Source organism: Phaseolus vulgaris, chromosome 6 (genome assembly GCF_000499845.2).
Source record: "Phaseolus vulgaris cultivar G19833 chromosome 6, P. vulgaris v2.0, whole genome shotgun sequence".
Lineage (NCBI taxonomy): Eukaryota > Viridiplantae > Streptophyta > Magnoliopsida > Fabales > Fabaceae > Phaseolus > Phaseolus vulgaris.
Window position 1 is genome coordinate 28,250,136 of NC_023754.2, and position 20,519 is coordinate 28,270,654.

Genomic DNA, 20,519 nt, shown 5'->3' on the forward strand with positions numbered 1-20,519 from the left:
TATATTTTTTATTGTGAAATATAAAATAGAATACAAAATTTATGTTTTGGAAATAAAATTTGTAGTATGGATTGCAAACTCTAAAATAAAATTTTTTAATTTGGATTAGATATTTAAGAATGCAAATTTTTACATTTCGAATTGTAGAATCTAAAATAAATATTTTTGGTATTTTTTAAACTATGGGGTGGAAGAAGAAATTGTCTCATATTTGCTTATACAAAAACAGAACATGGCCTAAACCCAATATAAACATCTTACATAATTCAAAGCCTTGATTAGGTGCTTCACGAGGATGTATCGTTTCATTCTTACTATCTACACTCCCCTTTTTAATATCTACAGGACTTTTATTTCATTTATTTAAAATCACATATTTACTTTTCTTTTACACTCTTCCACGTAGAAGAACCAATTAAGAGGGGAGAACGACTTAAGAAAAATACAAGCATATACTTATTTCATCCTAAAATCACTATAGTTTTAACTTTTAAAAATTCAAACCTTACTCAAATTTGATGAGTTATTGAACATATTTTCTTAATTTTCTCACAGACCAATTATGTCAATAATTTTTTAACAAATAAAAAACAATTTTTTTATTACAAAAAATGATTTCAATAAATAAAAAATTTATTTTTGTTCTTAAATTACGTGAAAATAAATAAATTATAGTTATTTTGAGATGAAATTAATAATTATTTGTTTAATGGGTAATTCGTCTAAAAGTTTTATACAAAATGATATTTTTTATTTCAATGTACTTAAGTTTTTTTGGTATCAATACTCGTGGTAAAGTTTTATCTCTTCTTGTTCGATGAGAGTTTCTTCTTGTTTGGTGAGAGTTTCCTTCTTCAGGTTTAGTTAAAAACACTAATAGTGTTGTTAGGGGTTCTCTTGGTCTTGCTACTTGTGATGGTATTTTTTGTGGATATTTTTTTTTGCTTATTTGATGTTCAATCTGCTTTGGTTATTGAGTTTTATAGAGTTATACATGTTGTTGAACAAACTCAAAATATAGGTCTTACTAGTTTATGGCTTGAATGTGATTCTGTTTTAGTTTGTGTTGTATTTACGACTAGAATTAATGTTCCTTAGATGCTTTGTAATAGGTAGAACACTTATCCTAACTAGTATGGGAAAATCAAGTTTAGGATTTCTCACAATTTTTGTGAAAGGGATGAGCGTGCTAATAAGTTTGCTAACTTAGACTTTATTCACAAAGAGTATCTTCATTGGTATAATAGACTTTTATCTAGTATTTTCTTATAGCTTTTTATTAATAAAATTTTCCATATTTTTGTTTTAATTATATTTTTTTCATGTAATATTAAATGATTATTGTTACTTAAGTTGTCAGGCTAACTGAGATGTTAAGTTTCACATAAATATTTAATACAAGAGCTTTTATAAAATAAATAAAAAAACTTAGTATGTGGATAAGTTATGGAATCATTTATAAAATGTTTAGAACCCGCATGATTGGGAAGCCAGAGGCTGAACTGCAAAGGAAAATGACTAACCATCTTAATCAAAATATATTTTTCTTGGTGAAAGTCATTTTGGTGCACTTTTCTAAGAATTTTAATTTAGTTTTGGAAAGATAACTGTATCGATTCAGTATTCAAACAATGCATTTTTTTAACATCAACGCGATTAAGAAGTTATTGATTAATAATAAAAAAACAAGTTTGACCAAAATTGTAGGAATTAACCTAATTTGTGACGGAATTTTTTATTCTAAGTTTTCTATCGACATTGCTTCTGCTAATATAAAAACGATTTTGACACCCACTCCACATTACAATCACAACAAAATATTAATATTTATAATAAAAAAAATTTAAAAATGAAAAAATATCTTTAATGAAAATATAAATAAAATGTAAAATGTTAAAATAATTTTCAAAATAAAAATATTAAAAATAATTAAAATATTAATATTTAGTGAATTGTAGGTGGAGGAAAAAACATATTCCTATAGAAAAATGACACTTGTTTTATTCCTAGAAAAGTCAGAAGTCACTAAAGATAAAGTCATAAAACAATAATGAATGAACAGTATTCAACTTATTATTGTCCTACTTCAATTGCATCTTTCTTTGTCATAGACAAAACTAAAACAGAAGAAAGTGACACTCTATTTGCTTTTCTAGATGTCCCAGAAGTCAGAGAATTGACTAGAAAACAACAATGTATTGATTCAGACCATAAATTTCAGTTGCCGTTCTGGTGCTCTCATATATGTGACACCTACTCTTCATTAAAAACTTATCTTTAATAACTACTTTTCTTAATAAAATAAAATAATCATTTGTACGATTGTAAGGAAATAAAAAAGAGAAGCAGAATCCAGTGTCAATGAATCAGTCTCATAAAAGCATAAGAAGAATTTATCCAAGCAAAGAACTATGGAAAAGATGGATGTTGAAGAGTTGTTTCAGGCTCAGGCTCATTTATACAACTATACTTATAGTTTCATTGGTTCCATGTGCCTCAAAAGTGCAGTTCACTTGGGAATACCAGACATAATCTTCAAGAATGCCAAACCTATTACTCTCCCTGAGTTGGTTTTGGCACTTCAGATTCAACCAACAAAATCTGGTCATGTATATAGGCTCATGCGCTTGCTGGTGCATGCAGGTTTCTTTGCCACAACCAAGGTTGTGAAAGATGATAAGGAAGAAGTGGGGTATGATCTCACACCTTCCTCGAGGCTACTCCTTAAGGACAATGTTCCAACCCTGTCTCCTTTTGTTCGAGCAATGTTTCATCCGGCTTTGATTCACTCATCAGAATCCTTGGCAGAGTGGTTTCACAGCAAGGAGATCACACCCTTTGACAGCGCTTTTGGCATGAGTTTCTGGGAGTATTGGGGTCAGAACCAAGAGTTTAACGGCCTCTTCAATGAAGCAATGATCAGTGATTCCGGGATGGTGAATCTGGTTATGAGAAACTGTAAATCTGTTTTTGAGGGACTGAGTTCATTGGTTGATGTTGGTGGTGGCAAAGGAGGTGTAGGTAGGATAGTTTGTGAGTCACTGCCTAATTTGCATTGGACCGTGCTTGATCTTCCACATGTGGTTGAAAATTTGCCTGACAGTACCAATTTGAAGTTTGTTGGAGGTGACATGTTTCAGTCCATTCCTTCAGCAGATGCCATTCTTCTTAAGGTATGCAACTTGTTAATCTTTACAAAGCTGTATGTTAAGTTGGATTTGAAGATATCTTAATTTGGTAAATATGTTGCAGTTAGTATTGCATGCTTATAGCGATGAAGAGTCCATTAAGGTACTGAAGAAATGCAAAGAAGCTATTTCAAAGAAGGGGAAGGAAGGGAAAGTGATTATCATAGACATAGTGGTTGGTGAAAAGAATGAAAATCATGTATTGACCGAAGCAAAGCTGTTTTATGATATGCTAATGATGGTTGTGGTGACTGGGAGAGAGAGAGAAGAAAAAGAATGGGAGAAACTCTTCTTGGAAGCTGGATTCAGTCATTACAAGATAACAAACATATTTGGTTTGAGATCGCTTATTGAAGTTTATCCTTGAATTACTCTAATAATCTGTGTTTATCACGAACAATAATCTGTGTTTATGTTGCATAGTTGTGTCCTAGTTTCTGTTGATCTTCACGATTGTGATGTGACAATTCTACTTCATGTATTTGCTATCATAACTATGTTTTGTTGCAGTGTGTAATTGTGTTTATTTTGAAGTCAGTATTTTCTCTTTCTTTTCTTTGGTGGGTATCAAAGCTTAATTTCATGGCAGGGCTGTATTATTTTGACTTATTCTCAACTTCTTTTATTCAACTTTTTTTTTCTGAACATGTTTATGAATAATATTGTTGGAGATCACACATGTACTAGAGATTAGAGTCTTTGATAATATATAAGTGGGTGCAAACCTCATGTCGGTTTTGTGAGGTTGAGTTAAACTTAAAGTACACTTTATTTTATAATATGCATTTGGAGTTATTTACGTAATTTAATTTAAAGGGGCAATGACTACTTTTCTCTTGTACTAAAATTCCCATGTGAAGGAGGGCAAAAGAGGAAATAAAAACAAAAAACCTTAAAACAACTGAATTGCTCTGAGAAAAGCGTGATTTCTGAACGCCCTCGAAACATGAATTGATAGAACTACCAAATGAATCGGCTTCTTCTTCTTCGCCACCCTCTTCTACCTCTGTCTCTTGCCACCACTGCCAAGTTACCATTACCACCCTTTCCCCAAACCCATTATTCATATACACGGACACGGTAATTTCATCTAAATCTCTTTCTTCGATTTTTAACGATGTTTCCTTCATACTCTGATCTCACTCTGTTACATTTAGAATGAATTCTGAAATATCTCATGGAGTCCCTTCACCTCTCACAACCGCTGAATTTTGCACTACCAACAAAGGTGCGTTTATCTGCCTTATCTACCTTTAACTTACCCTTTAGGCGTTTCATAATCGATTTTTTCTTTTCTATTTTAGGCTTGTCAACTAAAAAGTGCATACCCTGCAATACAAAGGACTTGCAGGCCATGACCCAGGATGAAGCATGCACTCTGCTTCCACAGGTTTTTGTAAATTGTGTTATCTTTAAAAATTAAAAATGTTCAACTCAAAAACGCTATAAAGGGATAGTGGAATGCCCGTTCTTTTAAATATGACTTCATATGTTTTATACAATGTATACTCCATATACATATGAATTCTCAAAAAATGATAAAATTTACTCATTAATGCCATTCATACGTTTAGAGGTCTTTTTTAATCAACACCTCTATTCATCTTGTTATTTGGTCAGCTATGACCTCCGTGCTACAACGCTATGGCGCACTATTTAACACATTGATTCAACTTACGTCAATTTAAGTATCAATGTATTTGTTATTAACATTGAATGGTCAGGTTGCCGATTGGAATTTGGTAAACGAGGATGGTATATTGAAATTGAGGAGATCATGGAAAGTGAAGACTTTTACCAAAGGATTGGAATTTTTCGGGATAATAGCTGATCTTGCTGAAGCTGAAGGTATTATTTTCTGGTTTTTTCTACTTCTCTTCCCTGTACCTCGACATCAGTCTCCCCCTATTGATGTTATGAGAGAAATAGAAAGTTTAACATTGTTTTATAATGTAGGTCATCATCCTGATCTTCATCTTGTTGGCTGGAATAATGTTACTATAGAGATTTGGACACATTCTTTGGGTATGAATATTTCATTATTCAAAGTATTTAATCAAAGTTGGTTTCTGAGAAATATGATATCAGAAGATTATGTTTAGGCAAAATTGACCTATAATGAAAAGCTTTCTATGTCTATAGGCTTAAACAAGCCTCTGGATCTTGTGTTTCAAAAACTGTGTTGTGATCTTCATTCTTTTGGTTTTTATAGCAGCCAAGATGACCCTTCTCTTTTCATCCTATTCACCTCTACCTTCATAACATTCATTTTATGTTGAAAAGATTGTAACTGGAAATTCCAGTTCTGAAATCTGTCAATTTATCTCACAGCTCCTTTCAAAATTTACAACAAAGACCTTTGGGCCTTTACACTTGGGTATTGAGGTAGTTCCTGTGGTCTAATACTATCTCAGGCCAAAACATTTTTTATTTTCATCAAGAAGCTAATATGACTTATTCTAACTACCCCTGTCCTTCTCTTACTGAACTATAGTTGGCGCTTTTCAATATGTTACTATCACTTGACCTGGCCTATCGTTCTATGTTACAAAGTATGCCAATTCATGTATTCTCCTCAAGAGCTCATTGGAAATATGTAAAGCACTTAACCTCATATTGTGATATCTTCAGGGACTGCTTCATATGGTCTTCATAAATCTCATGACTTGCAGTTTCAAGCATTCTGTGATTCTGACCATTCTAATGACTAGAAATCTTCGACAGGTTGTTTTATTTTCTTGGATCAATCTGGTATCCTGGTCTTCTAAGAAGAAATTTGTTGTGTCTTGCAGCAGCATTTAGGATGAATACAGCAGACTTGCTGCTGTAACCACTGATCTATTGTGGATTCAGTCCCGTCTAACTGAACTACTAGTTGCTGTTTAAGGTCCTTTACTCCATTCTTGCACTAAAATCTTTGAATTGGACCTTCACTTTGTTCTTGAAAAAGTTATACAGCGGTGAGGGTCATTCATCTTCCCTCTCAATTTCAAGTAGCGGATATTCTCAACAAAACTATGTCCAAGTCCCAGTGTGGTCATTTCATGTCCAAACTCAATAGGCCAAACTCACTGTTGCCTCCTTAGAAACATTGAGTTTTGAGAGTGGCTGTTAAGGGTAGGTTAGTCATTTAGACAGTTAGATACAGCTGTATGTTTTTAGCAGTTTGTTAGGTTCAGTGACTGTCTAAATGTCTTTTTAATCACTGATCTGAGTATGGATGAAATCATTTTCACCTTTCTCAATCAAAACTCATTATCTTTTCTTTGATTCTTCTCTTTGGTTTTTTCTTTGTATTCCCTATGGCCTGATACGTAATACTTCTAAACAATTGGAGCCCAGTATAATGATAATATGTTTAATGAAACCCGTAGAACAAGCACAACGCTGGCTACTAGTGATATGGTTTTTGTCCAGATTTCCAATCTATTTGATATATGCACCATGTATCAAATTAAGTTCAATATATAGTACATTTTAACCGATATCTTTAAGGGTTAAAGAAAAAGAAAATACTGCAGTGGTTGCGATGTTACTAATTTGCTTCTCTGGTAAGTCAATGAATTGAGTCATGATACTTTGACACTTCCACTTTTCTCTTACATTCAGATTACAACTTCATAAATTATTATTTTATTATAACATTCTATTTATGTTTATTTTATTATTTTATTATGAATAGCAATGGTCAAATGGATGTAGATGAAAAAGGTGGTGTCAAAAAATGTTTTTCCATTTGGATTTTTAAGTTTGGGGCAAACTATTCGAGCTGTGTATCACACTATCTGTCCAGCAGCCTCCACACCCCATATAGCATTGTGGTACTGCAAGGAAAAGAAGTGCAGAAGAGGAATGGTTATCTTAGGTTTCAGCTTATGGTTGATTGGAGAGAAATTCTGAAAAAAGAATTCTCTCTCTTTAGGTGTGTGTGTGTAAGTTAAAACTTAATTAAATAGGAATTTGTTTATCACATAGTCATTTTGTTTGTCCATACCATAGCTATTACATTTTCTTATCGTTGGAGATGTCACATCGACAAGGTCAGATTATAACATACATGAGTGAGGGTGCAATCTTCACTTTATAAGTTGATTTTCGGTGGTTGAATTAGACATAAATTCATTTACTTAGATGATATCAGAGTTATTCAGAATCTATTATAGTCAAGTTTTTTGGGGTTATTATGTTATTGCTATTGGGTTTCTGTTAGACCACTCATAAATATGTAATCTCACGTTCAATATGTTTATTTCTCAATGAGAAAGTGTGTCGAAGATCTCACATTGACTAAGAATAAGATCAGATTTTATATAGTAGAGTGTAATCCTCACCTTATAAGTCTATTTTGTGAGCTTATAAGCTTGCATATCTTGAAATTCTTTTAAAAAAAGGCTTCCCCACATATTCAACTTTCATCTCTAATATTAGTGGCACGTATAGTAGTATACTTTAGCTTTGGACAGTCGTTGCTTCTTTCCAAGTCTGTTTAACTTTGTGCCAAAAGTCCTTTTTGCTGTTATCTAATCTTAGTTTTCTTGATTTTTCTACATCGTAATTCATTTGTTTATATCCATATATGGGCATTGTCTAAAGTAATACATGTTTATGTAGGTGGGCTGACGCAGAATGACTTTATTCTTGCTGCTAAAATGAATGAGCTTAATTTGCATGGCTTGCTAAGACGGAAGGCTTCTGACTGAGTTATCAAAAGAAACCCAATCTTAATTTGGAAGCTCTAGTCCGATCTATCAATTTGCTTCTACATAATGTACATGACGGTAGTTGTCAAAGAAAACCAAAAATTAGAGAGGTTAAGACAAGGAACCAAAATAAGGTAGACCAAGCTTCTGTTGGGCAAGAACTCATAAATCAAGAGTTTCTCCTTTTGTTCAATGCCTCTGCCAAAAGGTTTTACAAGACTGGTACTCAACCTTGTTTTTTGACTGAACTTCAGTTTTGAACACCTGCAGTCCTTGCTCAGTTCATTGGAATCCTCTTAACAAATCTCTTTGTAGGATGAATCATCCTAAATTTTAAGAATTAAAACACAATTAAACCAATTAAAAATATATTAAGCAAAAACTATATTACCGGCTAGCAAAAACTAAATTAAAAATATAAAATAAAATAAATTTATATATTAATTTAATAAAAAAATACTATAATAATTAATTTATACTTTCAACCGTTACAAAAAATAGTGTAAAAGTCTATTATTTTAAATATTTTTAGTTCTAATTGAAATTTTAATATGTTTTAAAAGCAATTACAACAATTAATTATATCATTCATCATATTCTAAAATATAATTTATTTATATAAAATATTTTTTTATTACAAATTTGAAATATAGTATAATTTTGTATATTTAAAAGTATTTATTCATTGTAAATTTTATTTATATGAAATAAACATTTACACTGTATAATGTATATATATATATATATATATATATATATATATATATATATATTAGTGTAAATAAAAAATAGGTTACTACAGCGTAGACTAAAATAGTAAAAATATTATATTACTATAATCAAATTAAAAATTTACTGAAGATTAAAAATGTATATATGTCATGTACTCTATAAGTGCATAATGTTATTTAATGTTTTTATTATTTATATATTGGATTAAATGTTATTCAAAATTATTTTACTCAGTTTTTAACCATTTCATTCTTAATTTAAGTAAAGTAATTTTTTTGACACACACTGATAATAATATATTTAATTTAAAAACAAATTGTAAGCTGCCTCAGCTATCAGGCAACCCTTGTGCAGATCAATGGTTTGTCCCTTTCAAGGTTCCAACATTTTGGAATACAAAACTTGTTTCTTCTTGGCAACACCTTCTGTTTCCCCAAAGCCATTTTCTTTCTTCCATTCATTGGTGTTCTAGTTGTACTAATCAATAATTCGCAATAAAATAGGGTTGAAAATTTATCAAGTTGCTATTGGTTGTCAAATCATGAAAGGTCAATAATCCTTGAAGCAAATTAAATGTTAATAAAGGAAATCCACCTAGTTTTGTAGTTTATAACTGAAGACTTTGGAAATAAAATCTCAATCCTCCACCTTTCCTCAATCAGGAGAACTAGGAAGGAACAACATAAGCATGAAGTTCCATAAGGAGTACCTGGATTTAATTTTGGTCCCTTCGGGTTTGCTAATCATGTTTTCCTATCACCTCTTCCTGCTTTACAAATATATCAATCAGACTCACACCACAGTCATGGGATTTGAGAACAATGACAAAAGAATTTGGGTTGAAAGAATTATGCAGGCAAGTGATTAATCCTTATCACCTTATTCTTCTACTTGATTGAAAACCCTTTTAACTATTCTCCTTGTTTTTAACATTGTAATGATCAGGCAGACAAAAGGGATGTGAGCACAGCTCTTTCTGTGATTCAATCAAACACTACAGCTGCTACATTCTTGGCCTCAGTCTCTCTGACTCTTGGTTCCCTTATTGGAGCTTGGATTGCCAACAGTTCCAACATTTTCTTCCAGAGTCAATTGATCTATGGTGACACTAGACCAACAGCCATTACTGTCAAGTACATTTGCCTGCTAACATGCTTCCTTCTAGCTTTCTCATGCTTTGTTCAATCAGCAAGACACTTTGTTCATGCAAACTATTTGATAAGCACTCCAGATAGTTTTGTCCCTGTGAGTAGTGTTGAAATAGCAGTCATAAGGGGAGGTGATTTCTGGTCACTTGGTCTTCGAGCCCTCTATTTTGCTCTTGATTTGTTACTTTGGTTCTTTGGGCCAATACCTATGTTTATTTGCTCAGTGGCCATGGTGCTTGTCCTCAATTATCTTGACTCTAATTCAAGGCCATTGCATCCTAATGTGTCTCAGGGAAGACATTTTCAGATGGCAAAGAGGGGCTTTGACTTGTGAACGAGTACCCTATGCTTGCTAACAAGGACCAAGCATTGCTTTATAATGAAGCACAGATTCAAGGAGAGACACAGAAAATTGAATCTGATGAAAAATAAAGAGAGATAAAAGAAGAATAGAGTAAAGTGAAATTGAAAAGAAAGTAAATATACATTACTTATGTACCATAGTACCATCCAAAACTTGAACAGTTATTTGATTAGAAATATTAAATAATTAAAATATTGTGTTTTTAAATATATTTTTTTCACTCCTGATTCAGACACTTCTCTTAAATGGTGTGTTAAATGGCGTGTCTGTGTCAGACACACATATTGGACACCGACATTCATAGAACATATATGATGAAGTGTCCAATTTAAAAAATATTTATTGAATTTCTGATAATTATAGTATGAGTCTTACACAATTTTAAAAATGAGAAATATATTAATTTTTTAAAAGCTCAAACTTATTGCATAAATTTTATTATGATTATAAAAAATAAGGAATAAATCATTTTAAATCAATCATAAAAAAAATATTTTTTTACTTCAAAAAAAAAATTAAAACATACCTAATGCACATAAATTTTTATTATTAATTTATAATTACATAATATATAATATTTTAGAAATTATACATATATTTGTATGCATATATATATAAAAAAAAATATTAGTGTGAGATTCGATGTCTATAATATATATTGTTAATCTAAAGTTATAGAGGCAATTAGGTGTTTTTTCTTAATAAATGTAATTAGAGTGATGAAAAAGCAGGAATATTTGTCTTAGAAGCAAAGTTATGATTTTGACTTGTAATTGTGAATGACAATAGCGTGGGAGCTGAATGCCTCATTCTTGGGCAAGTGATTAGTGCCACTCACTTTCTTGCTTGCACGCAATTCGATAACAAAACTACAATCATAAATGATCTTTGCAAATACTTCAACTTTTTTCTTCTGTTTCGCCAATAAAGGAAATGCAAATACAAATGCAAATGCAAATAGATTAGCCTCTATGCTGCGTCTTACTATGTAACTTATCACCATTGCTAAATTATTTTGTTCCTTAAATGTTGTGATAAGAAGCTTAAGATTATGAAACAATATATATTTAGATAATAGCTTTACATAGTTTCACTTAATAAAATATAATTGTTATTGTATTGGATTAATACTATAATGTCTTAAAATCCATTGTATTGTATGAGTACTCTTAATTTTAGGTACACTATTTAAATTCTTAAGTTTGTTAATCTATACATAATTTTAGCTTCATTAATTTACTCCAACTTGTTTTTATACATATTTAAAAGGTTTCCCTATTAATTAAATATACGAGTTACTAAACGTATACTGCGTATTTAAATAACTGCATTAGATTAACTTTTATAAATCTTATAAGACTTATTCGGAATTTAAATTAGAAAATTAAAACACACTCCAGATTTTTAATAATAGGACAGATATTATATAAATTTTGAGCTTTATTACAATTTTTTTGTTTTTGTAGCCTTTTTCCTTTATACACGCCTTAAAATTTTAAGATATGTCAATACATGTTTTATAAATTTAGTCTTTGAGTTATATAAATACCATGTTTATATTTATTTTATTAAATATTTTTTAATTAAAATAATTGTACTACCGCTTTAAAGAACTTGGATCAAGCTTAAAATTGAACTCAATTCATATTTCATAATCAAATCATATAATAAATATAATATTTTATTATTAACCTTATTAATAGATAATTTCAGTTCTATTTGATCTTATAATTTATAAATAAAAATTTATGAAGTACTTCTAATTTAACTCATACTCTATACTAATTTATTATAAGAGATTTTAATTTTTATTCACTTAAGCGTTGGATAATTTTTTCCAGATATAAAAGATTAGAATTTACCAACAACTCAGATTCAACACCTCAAAGAATTCAAATGCTATGTCCGATAAAAAAAATACTAATTAATCAATCCATGTTAGTATTTTTTTCTTGCACTTTTATTTTCTAGTTAAAACAAGTTTTACAAAGATAAAACTCTCTCTCAACCTAATTTTGTATTCTCAAGACATAAACAAGAGAAAATTAAGTTATTTTTCATTAATAGTTAAATTGGTTTATTTTAAAAGAAAGGAAGGAAGTGGTACTCATTATGGGCCTTCTGAGTGGGTTTGAGTTTGGGCTAAATGGACCATGGAAATGAGCTAGTTTTAAAAAAATGATTTTGCAATGTGAAGATAGAGAGGGTTAAAGGAAGGAAGAGGATGAAGAGAAGAAATTGAGATTGAAAAAGAAGAAGAGATGGAAAAATAAAAAATAAATTGGTTGCATGGTCCAAAGGTTGGAAAGAGGAGAGGGAGACAGAGACTATGATCATAGGTGGTAGTGAGACATGCGTGTGACGTAGACTACTCAAGTTTCACAACACACAAATTAATAATTAAAATTCTGATGACTGCAAAAGCTCAACCAGTCCATTGAAAACGACATATTCTGTTTCTCAGAAAATTTAAGAACATAAGAATACAAGTGCCACACCGAGTGGGAGGGACCACTCCCACACACCAATTCCCTCAAAAACTCATATTCCAGGGTGGCCCCAATCAAATGCAAAAAATACAACGTCATTTCATAAATTATCATCTCTCCATCTATTTATAACTTACTACAACTTTTTCATTTTTCATTTACTTTTTAATCTCTTTCAATTCTTTCTATTTTTATTTTTTATTTCTCACTTATAAATCTAAAACTTCAATAAAAAAAATACTTTGATTCAAGAATACACCTTCAAAATTGTACTTTGTAGTTATCATGTTCAGAGTTTCTTAATAGTGAATATAAATTATTTAAAGTTATTTATATGACCTATTAATCGTTAACAAGATATATTCAATCAAATTATCTAATTTTTTAATCATTAATTAAAATATTTAATAAAATTAATCATAATCTAGTAAAAAAAAATAAAGGGAGATAGTCGCTTAAAAAAATACAAATTTTAAATATTTAATAATATTAATTAAATAGGATTTTTTTACTCAACTAAACTACTCTAATATAAAATCATTTAAATTTAAATGAGAAAAAAATAATCATTTAAGTACAAAATTCTTTCAAATAAATAAAATTGTTAATCTGAACAAAATCAGGTATTGCGCCCTATCCAATTTTGCATTGCCATCAATATTATATTGTAATGAAAAGTATATAATTTACTGTTAGAAAATAATTTAATAAAGGTTTAATAAAAGTATAAGTAATTGGATTTTTTTAAATGAAAAGAATAGTAAAAAATAATCTAAACTAAATGTACTACCGGATGACCGAACACGACAAAGCCGACTATACGACAAGATGCAAAGCTAAATACGTAGTAATTAGGTATAAACAAGCCAACTTAGGTGATAAGCACGGTTAAGGCACAATTGGGCCTTCGTTTTGACCCTAAAGTAGGTCATAGCAGCCATAGCCCATCCAGAGCAGTATAAATAGCAAAAGAGACACAACACCCAAGATAACTATTCACTCTCTACTCTTCTGGTACCTAACTCTCGGATTGACTTGATCGTCGGAGTGTCTTCGCAGGTACTCCCCCATCATGTGCAGATCAAAGGAGATCCAGCTGAAAGAAGTCGCCGAAAGATCGAAAAGACGAGAATATTGCAACAAGAGAAAGTGTTCTCTTGTGGAACACTGACTTTTTAAAAAAAATCTAACCTGCATGGGCAAAGTTAATATTTCAAAATAACAACATAAAAACTTGAAATTAAATAATAATAGTATAATATTTTAATACATATTAAATAATAAAAATATATGAATTAGAATTATACTTTTCCTTTGATTTTTTTGTCTTACTATTTTAGTGTCGGTATTTTTAAAAAGTCATAATGTTTATTTAATCTCAATTTTGCACACACTTTATTTTTTATTCTAATCTAATTAAACCTTGTGTATAAGATGTTCAGTTAAAATATTATAAAATAATAATTTAGTTAACTAAAATAAAAAGTAAAAATATGTGTAATTGAAAATTTGACTAAATCCATAAATTTATTAACATGTAATGAGTAGAGTTACTCACAAAAACAGAAGACAAGTTTTGCACAAAAGAAAATAAAAATAGCAAAAGAAAATTGTAGTATTTATGTTGTCCCCAAGATTCTGAATGAATAAGAAAGAGAAAGATAGAATTTGATTGACCGAATGAGCATCACACAATCAAACGTGGTACATCAATCGCAAATTCAAAAGAAATGTCAAGAAACTTTGCCCCTCTTAAATCATGTTTTTCCAATTGAAGAAAATAAAATAAATAAATCATTTTCAAACTATATTTCTACTCAAGTTTTCTATTTAGCATAAAAGTGAACTGAATTATATTTATTTTTTACTTATGACAAATATTGTTTGAGAACTACTTTTCTCTCTCATATCTATTCTATAATTGCTTTTATTAATAAAATATGATATTAAAACTATTATTATTATAAAAATAATAATTTATATACATATATAATGACAGTAAGAAAAACGATAAGATGTCAAAATATATATATAAAAAAAAAAGTAGTTGGCTTTCGTTGAAAAAATAAGTACAAATTTTTGAATTTTTAGTATTATCTTTTTATCCTAACTTGAAAATACATTGAATTTAATATTTTAATATATTAAAATTAATGTATTTTAAAAGTAGAGTAAATAGACAATGTTAAAAATCCAATAAAAATAAAAAATCTAAGTTTTTCTATTTTAAAATTTAATCATTGTTTAATGTTCTGTTTGATAGATTGTGTAACAATGAAAAAACTATAAAAAGTAAATAAAATATGAGATTGCCCATATGAAAATAAGTAACAAAAATTATAATTTTTATTATTATTAATAAATTTAAAATTATAATAAAAAATTATAAAAAAAAACTCAAAATTATGAATTACATATTATTTCAGTAATATAGTTGAGTATATGTACAAATATAATAGATTATGATTATATTTCGTGGTCAAATTTTCAATGATTTGTGAAAAAACACTATGTCCTCTTCTTTTTGTTTTATCTAAATATTTATTCATCCAAATAAAATCAACTTTCATTTTTTTTTTCATAAAATTGTGTCTCCTTTTTTCATATTCAACCAAAAAAAGTGATAGATAAGATTTTATCAATTTTATAAAAAAATTATAGTTGATAGATAATTTACTCTTTCTAAACATATTTTTAGGAGTCGGATTTTTCGAATGATGTGAATGAAAATAATTTTTATTAAAATATATAAAATTTATTTTTGAACTATTGAATGAGATATATACATGGTAAAAAAACTTACTCTGGTAGATCAATATTTAATTTTAGCTTAGATAAGTATATTTTTTATTTTAGAGCATGATAGTTTGGTGTTAAAATAGAAAAGAATGCATTAATAATAGTTGTATTATTAATTAAAATGGTAGAATTATTGTGTGAATAAATGTGGAACAGAAAAATTGAAATCTTAATTAGTTGTTCTGATTCCCCTGACAAGAAGAGACCCACCTATCGTGGTAGACCTATAGCTGAGGCATTGCATTGCAGTGTACTTCACTCTATTTTCCTATCTCAACAACCTTCCAAACCAAATCAAAGATGCAACTCACAATAAACAAATAATAAAATGATATATAATGAAATCAAACTTTTTGGTATATACAATTTTTCAATTCTCTTTGGTTGGTGACTTAGATTTTATAGATAAAAGAGAAATGTACTCAACTAAAATAAAAGTAATAACAAAATAAGTACAAATAAAATAAAGACTTCAAATAAGATTTGTGTCCTCACATGATTGATTTGTTTTAGTATCTATTCATTCTTTTACCTAATAAGTTAAATAATTTGTGTTATGTCTCCTATTCTACATGTTCCAATATGATGTATTTTTAAGTTGATAGAGTAAAATAAAAATTAAAAAATATAAATAAATATTTTTAGGGAACTTAGATTAAAAAAATTTAGTATAGTAGATATTTAATTTACAAAAGTTATTAATGTTTAAAACTTGATTTGTATAAATATCTTAAACTTGTTTAAATTAAATAGAAATCAAAGTTGTTGAATTAAATAAAATAATAATAAAAAATGAAATAGATAAATTTATTGTTATTGTTATAATGAAGATGAATTTTTATATGGAGAGATGTGAAAATAAAACGTACTATTGTCATCTCTATATAACAAGGGTGATTAATAAATTCGTTCATTTAGATATTTTTTGAATTTGTCACAATTGTGATGAAAAAAATCCTTGCATTGATACAGTATGGTTATTGCTTGTCAATAATTTATTCTATTTTTTAAAATGTTGACAGAAAAAATTTCAATCAATAATAACTAGGACTGGTTGATATTTAAATAAAATTTTGTATTTAGTATTAATTGAAATATTTTGAGAAAAAAAATCAATAAATTTGAATTGACTAAAAAAAATTTAAAAATGAAACACTCAAAACAATATTGATTGAAATTCAATGTATTTGAATGTCCTGTTATTTTTTAAAAAAATTATATGATGAGTAATTCTACATCAATTTAAATATTTTTTTTTCTTTTAAATTTTTAAAATGTGAAAAGTAACATAATATAAAAATAGAAAAGAATATAATATATCTTTTAGTAATATAAATTTTTTGGGAATGTTAATGTACAGTAGAAGGAAAAAAGTGATAAAAAATAAATAAAAGATATATCTATTAATTATTTTTAGTTTATTAGGTATTTTTAGGGTTTATATACATGAAAATGTAGCTTGAAAGTGATGCATGCTCAATAACATGATAAAAGAGAAGTAACGTGAAGATAATTGTTGTTACTTGAGGTGTCAGCTTAGCTGAAATGTCAAATTACATAGTGATGCCTAACACCGAAACTTTATAAAAAATAAAAAATAAATAACGTGAAGATTTATGAAGCAGAGGAAATAGTGTCATTTAGCACCACGTAGAAAAATAGAACAAGTGGTTCTACAACTACAACCACTTTGATTTACTTTTGTTTAATTCTTAAACTCGAGTTCAAACACACTCACCATGTGTTTAGATGTATCTCTACAGACAAAGGAAAACGTAGTTTTGTTTTTGTGTTTTTGCTTCAGTACATGTACTGTTAATTGCAGAAAAAAAGAGCAATTTTTTGCATTTGTAATTATTGAAACTCCAAAAATTTAAGTTTATTATCATGCATTAACAGAATTTATTAGATGGAGAAAAGAAAAATATTGTGTACATAAACTATATTTTATATTGTAAATATTGGTAATAATATTACTAATATTTAAGTTTTTTTTACAAGTTTAATTTGTACTTGAATACTTTAGAAATTAATCAACTAGGTAAAAGTGTTGACATAAAAAATATCTAATTTTACTTGTACATGAAACTTTGTAAAATACTTAATAAACCAAATTACATAATAAGAATAAAAAAATAAGTTTAAATCAATTTAATTTAAGCCAGCAAAAAAGTAATTCGGATATAAACTTCTACAGTTTTTACAATTATTTGTTAAAACTAATTTATTATAAGTATTTTATTAATTTCATATGCTTAATTAAATTTATTATAAAAAAATAGTTATTTAGTTTTCATTTTAATATAATCATCATTTTTTTAAAACTTTTCTCTTATTCCTTTACTTTTTTTCTCTAAATTTTTAGCTTCATAACTCGTTAGACTGACAATTAAAGGTTACCTTTGGACTTTTGGTAGTGAGTAGAATAAAATTGCTCGATCATAATTTTGATTAGAGTAAATTTATTTTGTTCATTTTTCCTTTGAGTCAGTTTTGAGTTGTATTGTTTGTATAACTATATGCATTTGCATGTGATAACTCAAACTTTTAGGATAAATATATGTTAATTCAGAATCCTAGTGATGTGTTTTGATCATCTATCATAATTTTGTGGTAAAAGTTAGATTATCATTGTTTTCTTTATGAGTTTGAAATCTTTGTAAGTACGCCTACTTTTAATACTTTTAATAATGTAAGAGAAGTTAATTTTACTTTTCAATAAAATCCTAGGTTAAAAGAGTTGGATGTGGTCACTAACTTCATTTTTTTCTCTTTCATTATTAGTTGAGTAAAATAGATGATGATTATTTGTTTGATTTTGAAAGTATAAAAACATAAAAACAGTATATTTTTATGATTTGGTAAATCATAAGTTGATTTTGATGTTGAAAAGGTTATTGATTATGATAGACCTGTGTTATGAATTGTTTGAAGTGGAAATAATAATAAATATTAGTTGTTTGAATTCGAATTTAAATGAATCTTGTTTATAAATCCTGAATGAATTTATACTTTATGAAATGGTTTGATTTTATAGATTGAATTAAATTGAGAATGTAACATCTAAAATTGATGATAAGATATGATTTAGGGTATTGAGCTAAAAATAGAGTGTTAGAGTGAGGAGTGGTGGAGGGTAGGAGGAAGTGGGGCTGGGGTAGGGCATGTGAGGTGTGTTTGGGTAAGATTAGAAAGTGAAGGAGGTTTTGGAAGATACATATTATGGTGAAGAGTGGTTGGGAACCAGAATCACATAAGGAGAATGAAAGTGTGAGTGAGTGAGTGTGGGGTTTGTTTGGGTGATGTATTGTAATATCATACAACTTGCACCCTTCGTTTCATTCATGGAGGAGGCCCTAGTCACCCAAATATCTTTGCTTAGAGACACACTCAAAACTCCCATCATCACAACACACACATATATGCATACATACACATTTCTTCATCATCCATTTTTTAAAAAAAATATTCAAAATAACCCCACTAATCAATGCTTGGTGGGGATCTCTTTTCTTTAATAATTTCATCAATAATGGAATACATGGGCCTCTTCTTCATCTTTCAAATCACTTTTTTTCATACCCAAAATCATTTCCCACGTTCCTTTCTTTTAAACATTACCAATGTCAAACAAAACCTATAAATAAATACCAAAATGCCAATATATTTCAGTTCATACCATTTGGAGTATGACATAATCAACATAGAGAAAAGTACCCTGTCCTAAGGAATAATCATGAGTACTTTTTTTCCTTAAAAATAAATCTCACCCATACATAGGGATCTTAATCATTCATAACAATGCTTCAATTTTAATATTTCAATTACATTTCTAAATCAGATTCAATAACTTAAACATTCATTTAGATCATCACTCCAACCTAATTTAATATCCCATGCTTTCAAAATCTATATTTATGTCAATTGTTTTACTTTTAAAATATAATTTAATTGTACCTTTATATTTCTTTAATTTTTCATTGTCATTTTAAATGATTTTACATAAAATTGTTCCATATGTTATATTATAGGACACTAATTTAGCCAATTTTAATTATGTCTTAAACAATTTAAATATAACAAGTTATACATTGTTATTTGTGCACTGCTGCTAGCTATCCCATATGAATATAAGTTGATGACTTAAAAAATTGTACAAATGAATATCTTTTGACATACGAATATTAAATATTTTATGATTTAAAGGTTCTTTTAAGTTTTACAATATGATGTGTTTGAGTTTTTTCTTTTCATTAAATCACTTAATAGAAAATATTTTCTTCACTGTGTGTATCTAAGTTTTGGATATGAAACTATTTTCAAAAGTTTGACTATAATAAATTTCAGATGTGAGGAAACACTTGATAGCATAGATCAAATGATGGGTCATAAAAATATTATCACAGTGGTTGTAAATATCTCACCCAGATTAATGTTCATTAAATAAATAACTTTGAGTACTGGTTAGATAAATTAAGAGAAGAATAACTCCATTAATAACTAATTAGAAAGATAAAAATGTTAATTTGATTTTGCACACATTCAGCTTTTCACCGACCAAGTTTTTTCCATAAATATTTTCAATTAGAAAAGAAATAAAACAAAATAGATTCAATATAAAAACTTACAAATTTATCACAAAATAAAAAAGGTGAATTATCGTCATTTATACAATGTTAAATATAAACTAATATATATACATTTTGAAATAAATGATTTGGTATTAGTATAGTGGGTTAAGAATGAATACCCATATCGAGAAAAAAAAATCCAAACCATCAAATCATCTGAAAAAAGGTATATGAAGACACTACGTACATTAAATGTATCAAGTATTTCGCAGATTGACTGATTGATTGGTTTGGTTTAAATTAAAGAATTGTTTTTTTTCAAACTCTTTATAGATTCATCTAAAAAGGATAATTTTTTTACCAAAATATACTCATTTTAAGACAAATTTTTTACTCAAATAATTTCATCTTTACTTTAATTATCAAAATTATATTTTATTTATTTTTCAGGGACAAAATTCTTAACTTAATTATGAAACCATGTCTACTTACATTTATGTAAGTATTAATTGCACATTAGAATATATT

The 20,519-nt window shown here is 28.2% G+C and overlaps 3 protein-coding genes across 3 annotated transcripts; all 3 read left to right on the forward strand.

The window, feature by feature from the left end:
* Positions 1-2,335: 2,335 nt before the first annotated feature.
* Positions 2,336-3,795, forward strand: LOC137832544 (isoflavone 4'-O-methyltransferase-like). Its single transcript, XM_068640752.1, has 2 exons — positions 2,336-3,173; positions 3,253-3,795. The coding sequence occupies exons 1-2, from the start codon at positions 2,412-2,414 to the stop codon at positions 3,553-3,555; spliced, it is 1,065 nt and encodes a 354-aa protein (XP_068496853.1). The 5' UTR covers positions 2,336-2,411; the 3' UTR covers positions 3,556-3,795.
* A 243-nt stretch (positions 3,796-4,038) lies between these two features.
* Positions 4,039-8,081, forward strand: LOC137832545 (pterin-4-alpha-carbinolamine dehydratase 2, mitochondrial-like). Its single transcript, XM_068640754.1, has 6 exons — positions 4,039-4,268; positions 4,346-4,416; positions 4,493-4,578; positions 4,913-5,036; positions 5,145-5,213; positions 7,800-8,081. Exons 1-6 carry the CDS (start codon positions 4,156-4,158, stop codon positions 7,886-7,888), a joined length of 552 nt encoding a protein of 183 aa, XP_068496855.1. The 5' UTR covers positions 4,039-4,155; the 3' UTR covers positions 7,889-8,081.
* Positions 8,082-9,176: 1,095 nt separating this feature from the next.
* On the forward strand, positions 9,177-10,341 carry LOC137832546 (uncharacterized). Its single transcript, XM_068640755.1, has 2 exons — positions 9,177-9,480; positions 9,570-10,341. Exons 1-2 carry the CDS (start codon positions 9,309-9,311, stop codon positions 10,100-10,102), a joined length of 705 nt encoding a protein of 234 aa, XP_068496856.1. The 5' UTR covers positions 9,177-9,308; the 3' UTR covers positions 10,103-10,341.
* Positions 10,342-20,519: the final 10,178 nt, after the last annotated feature.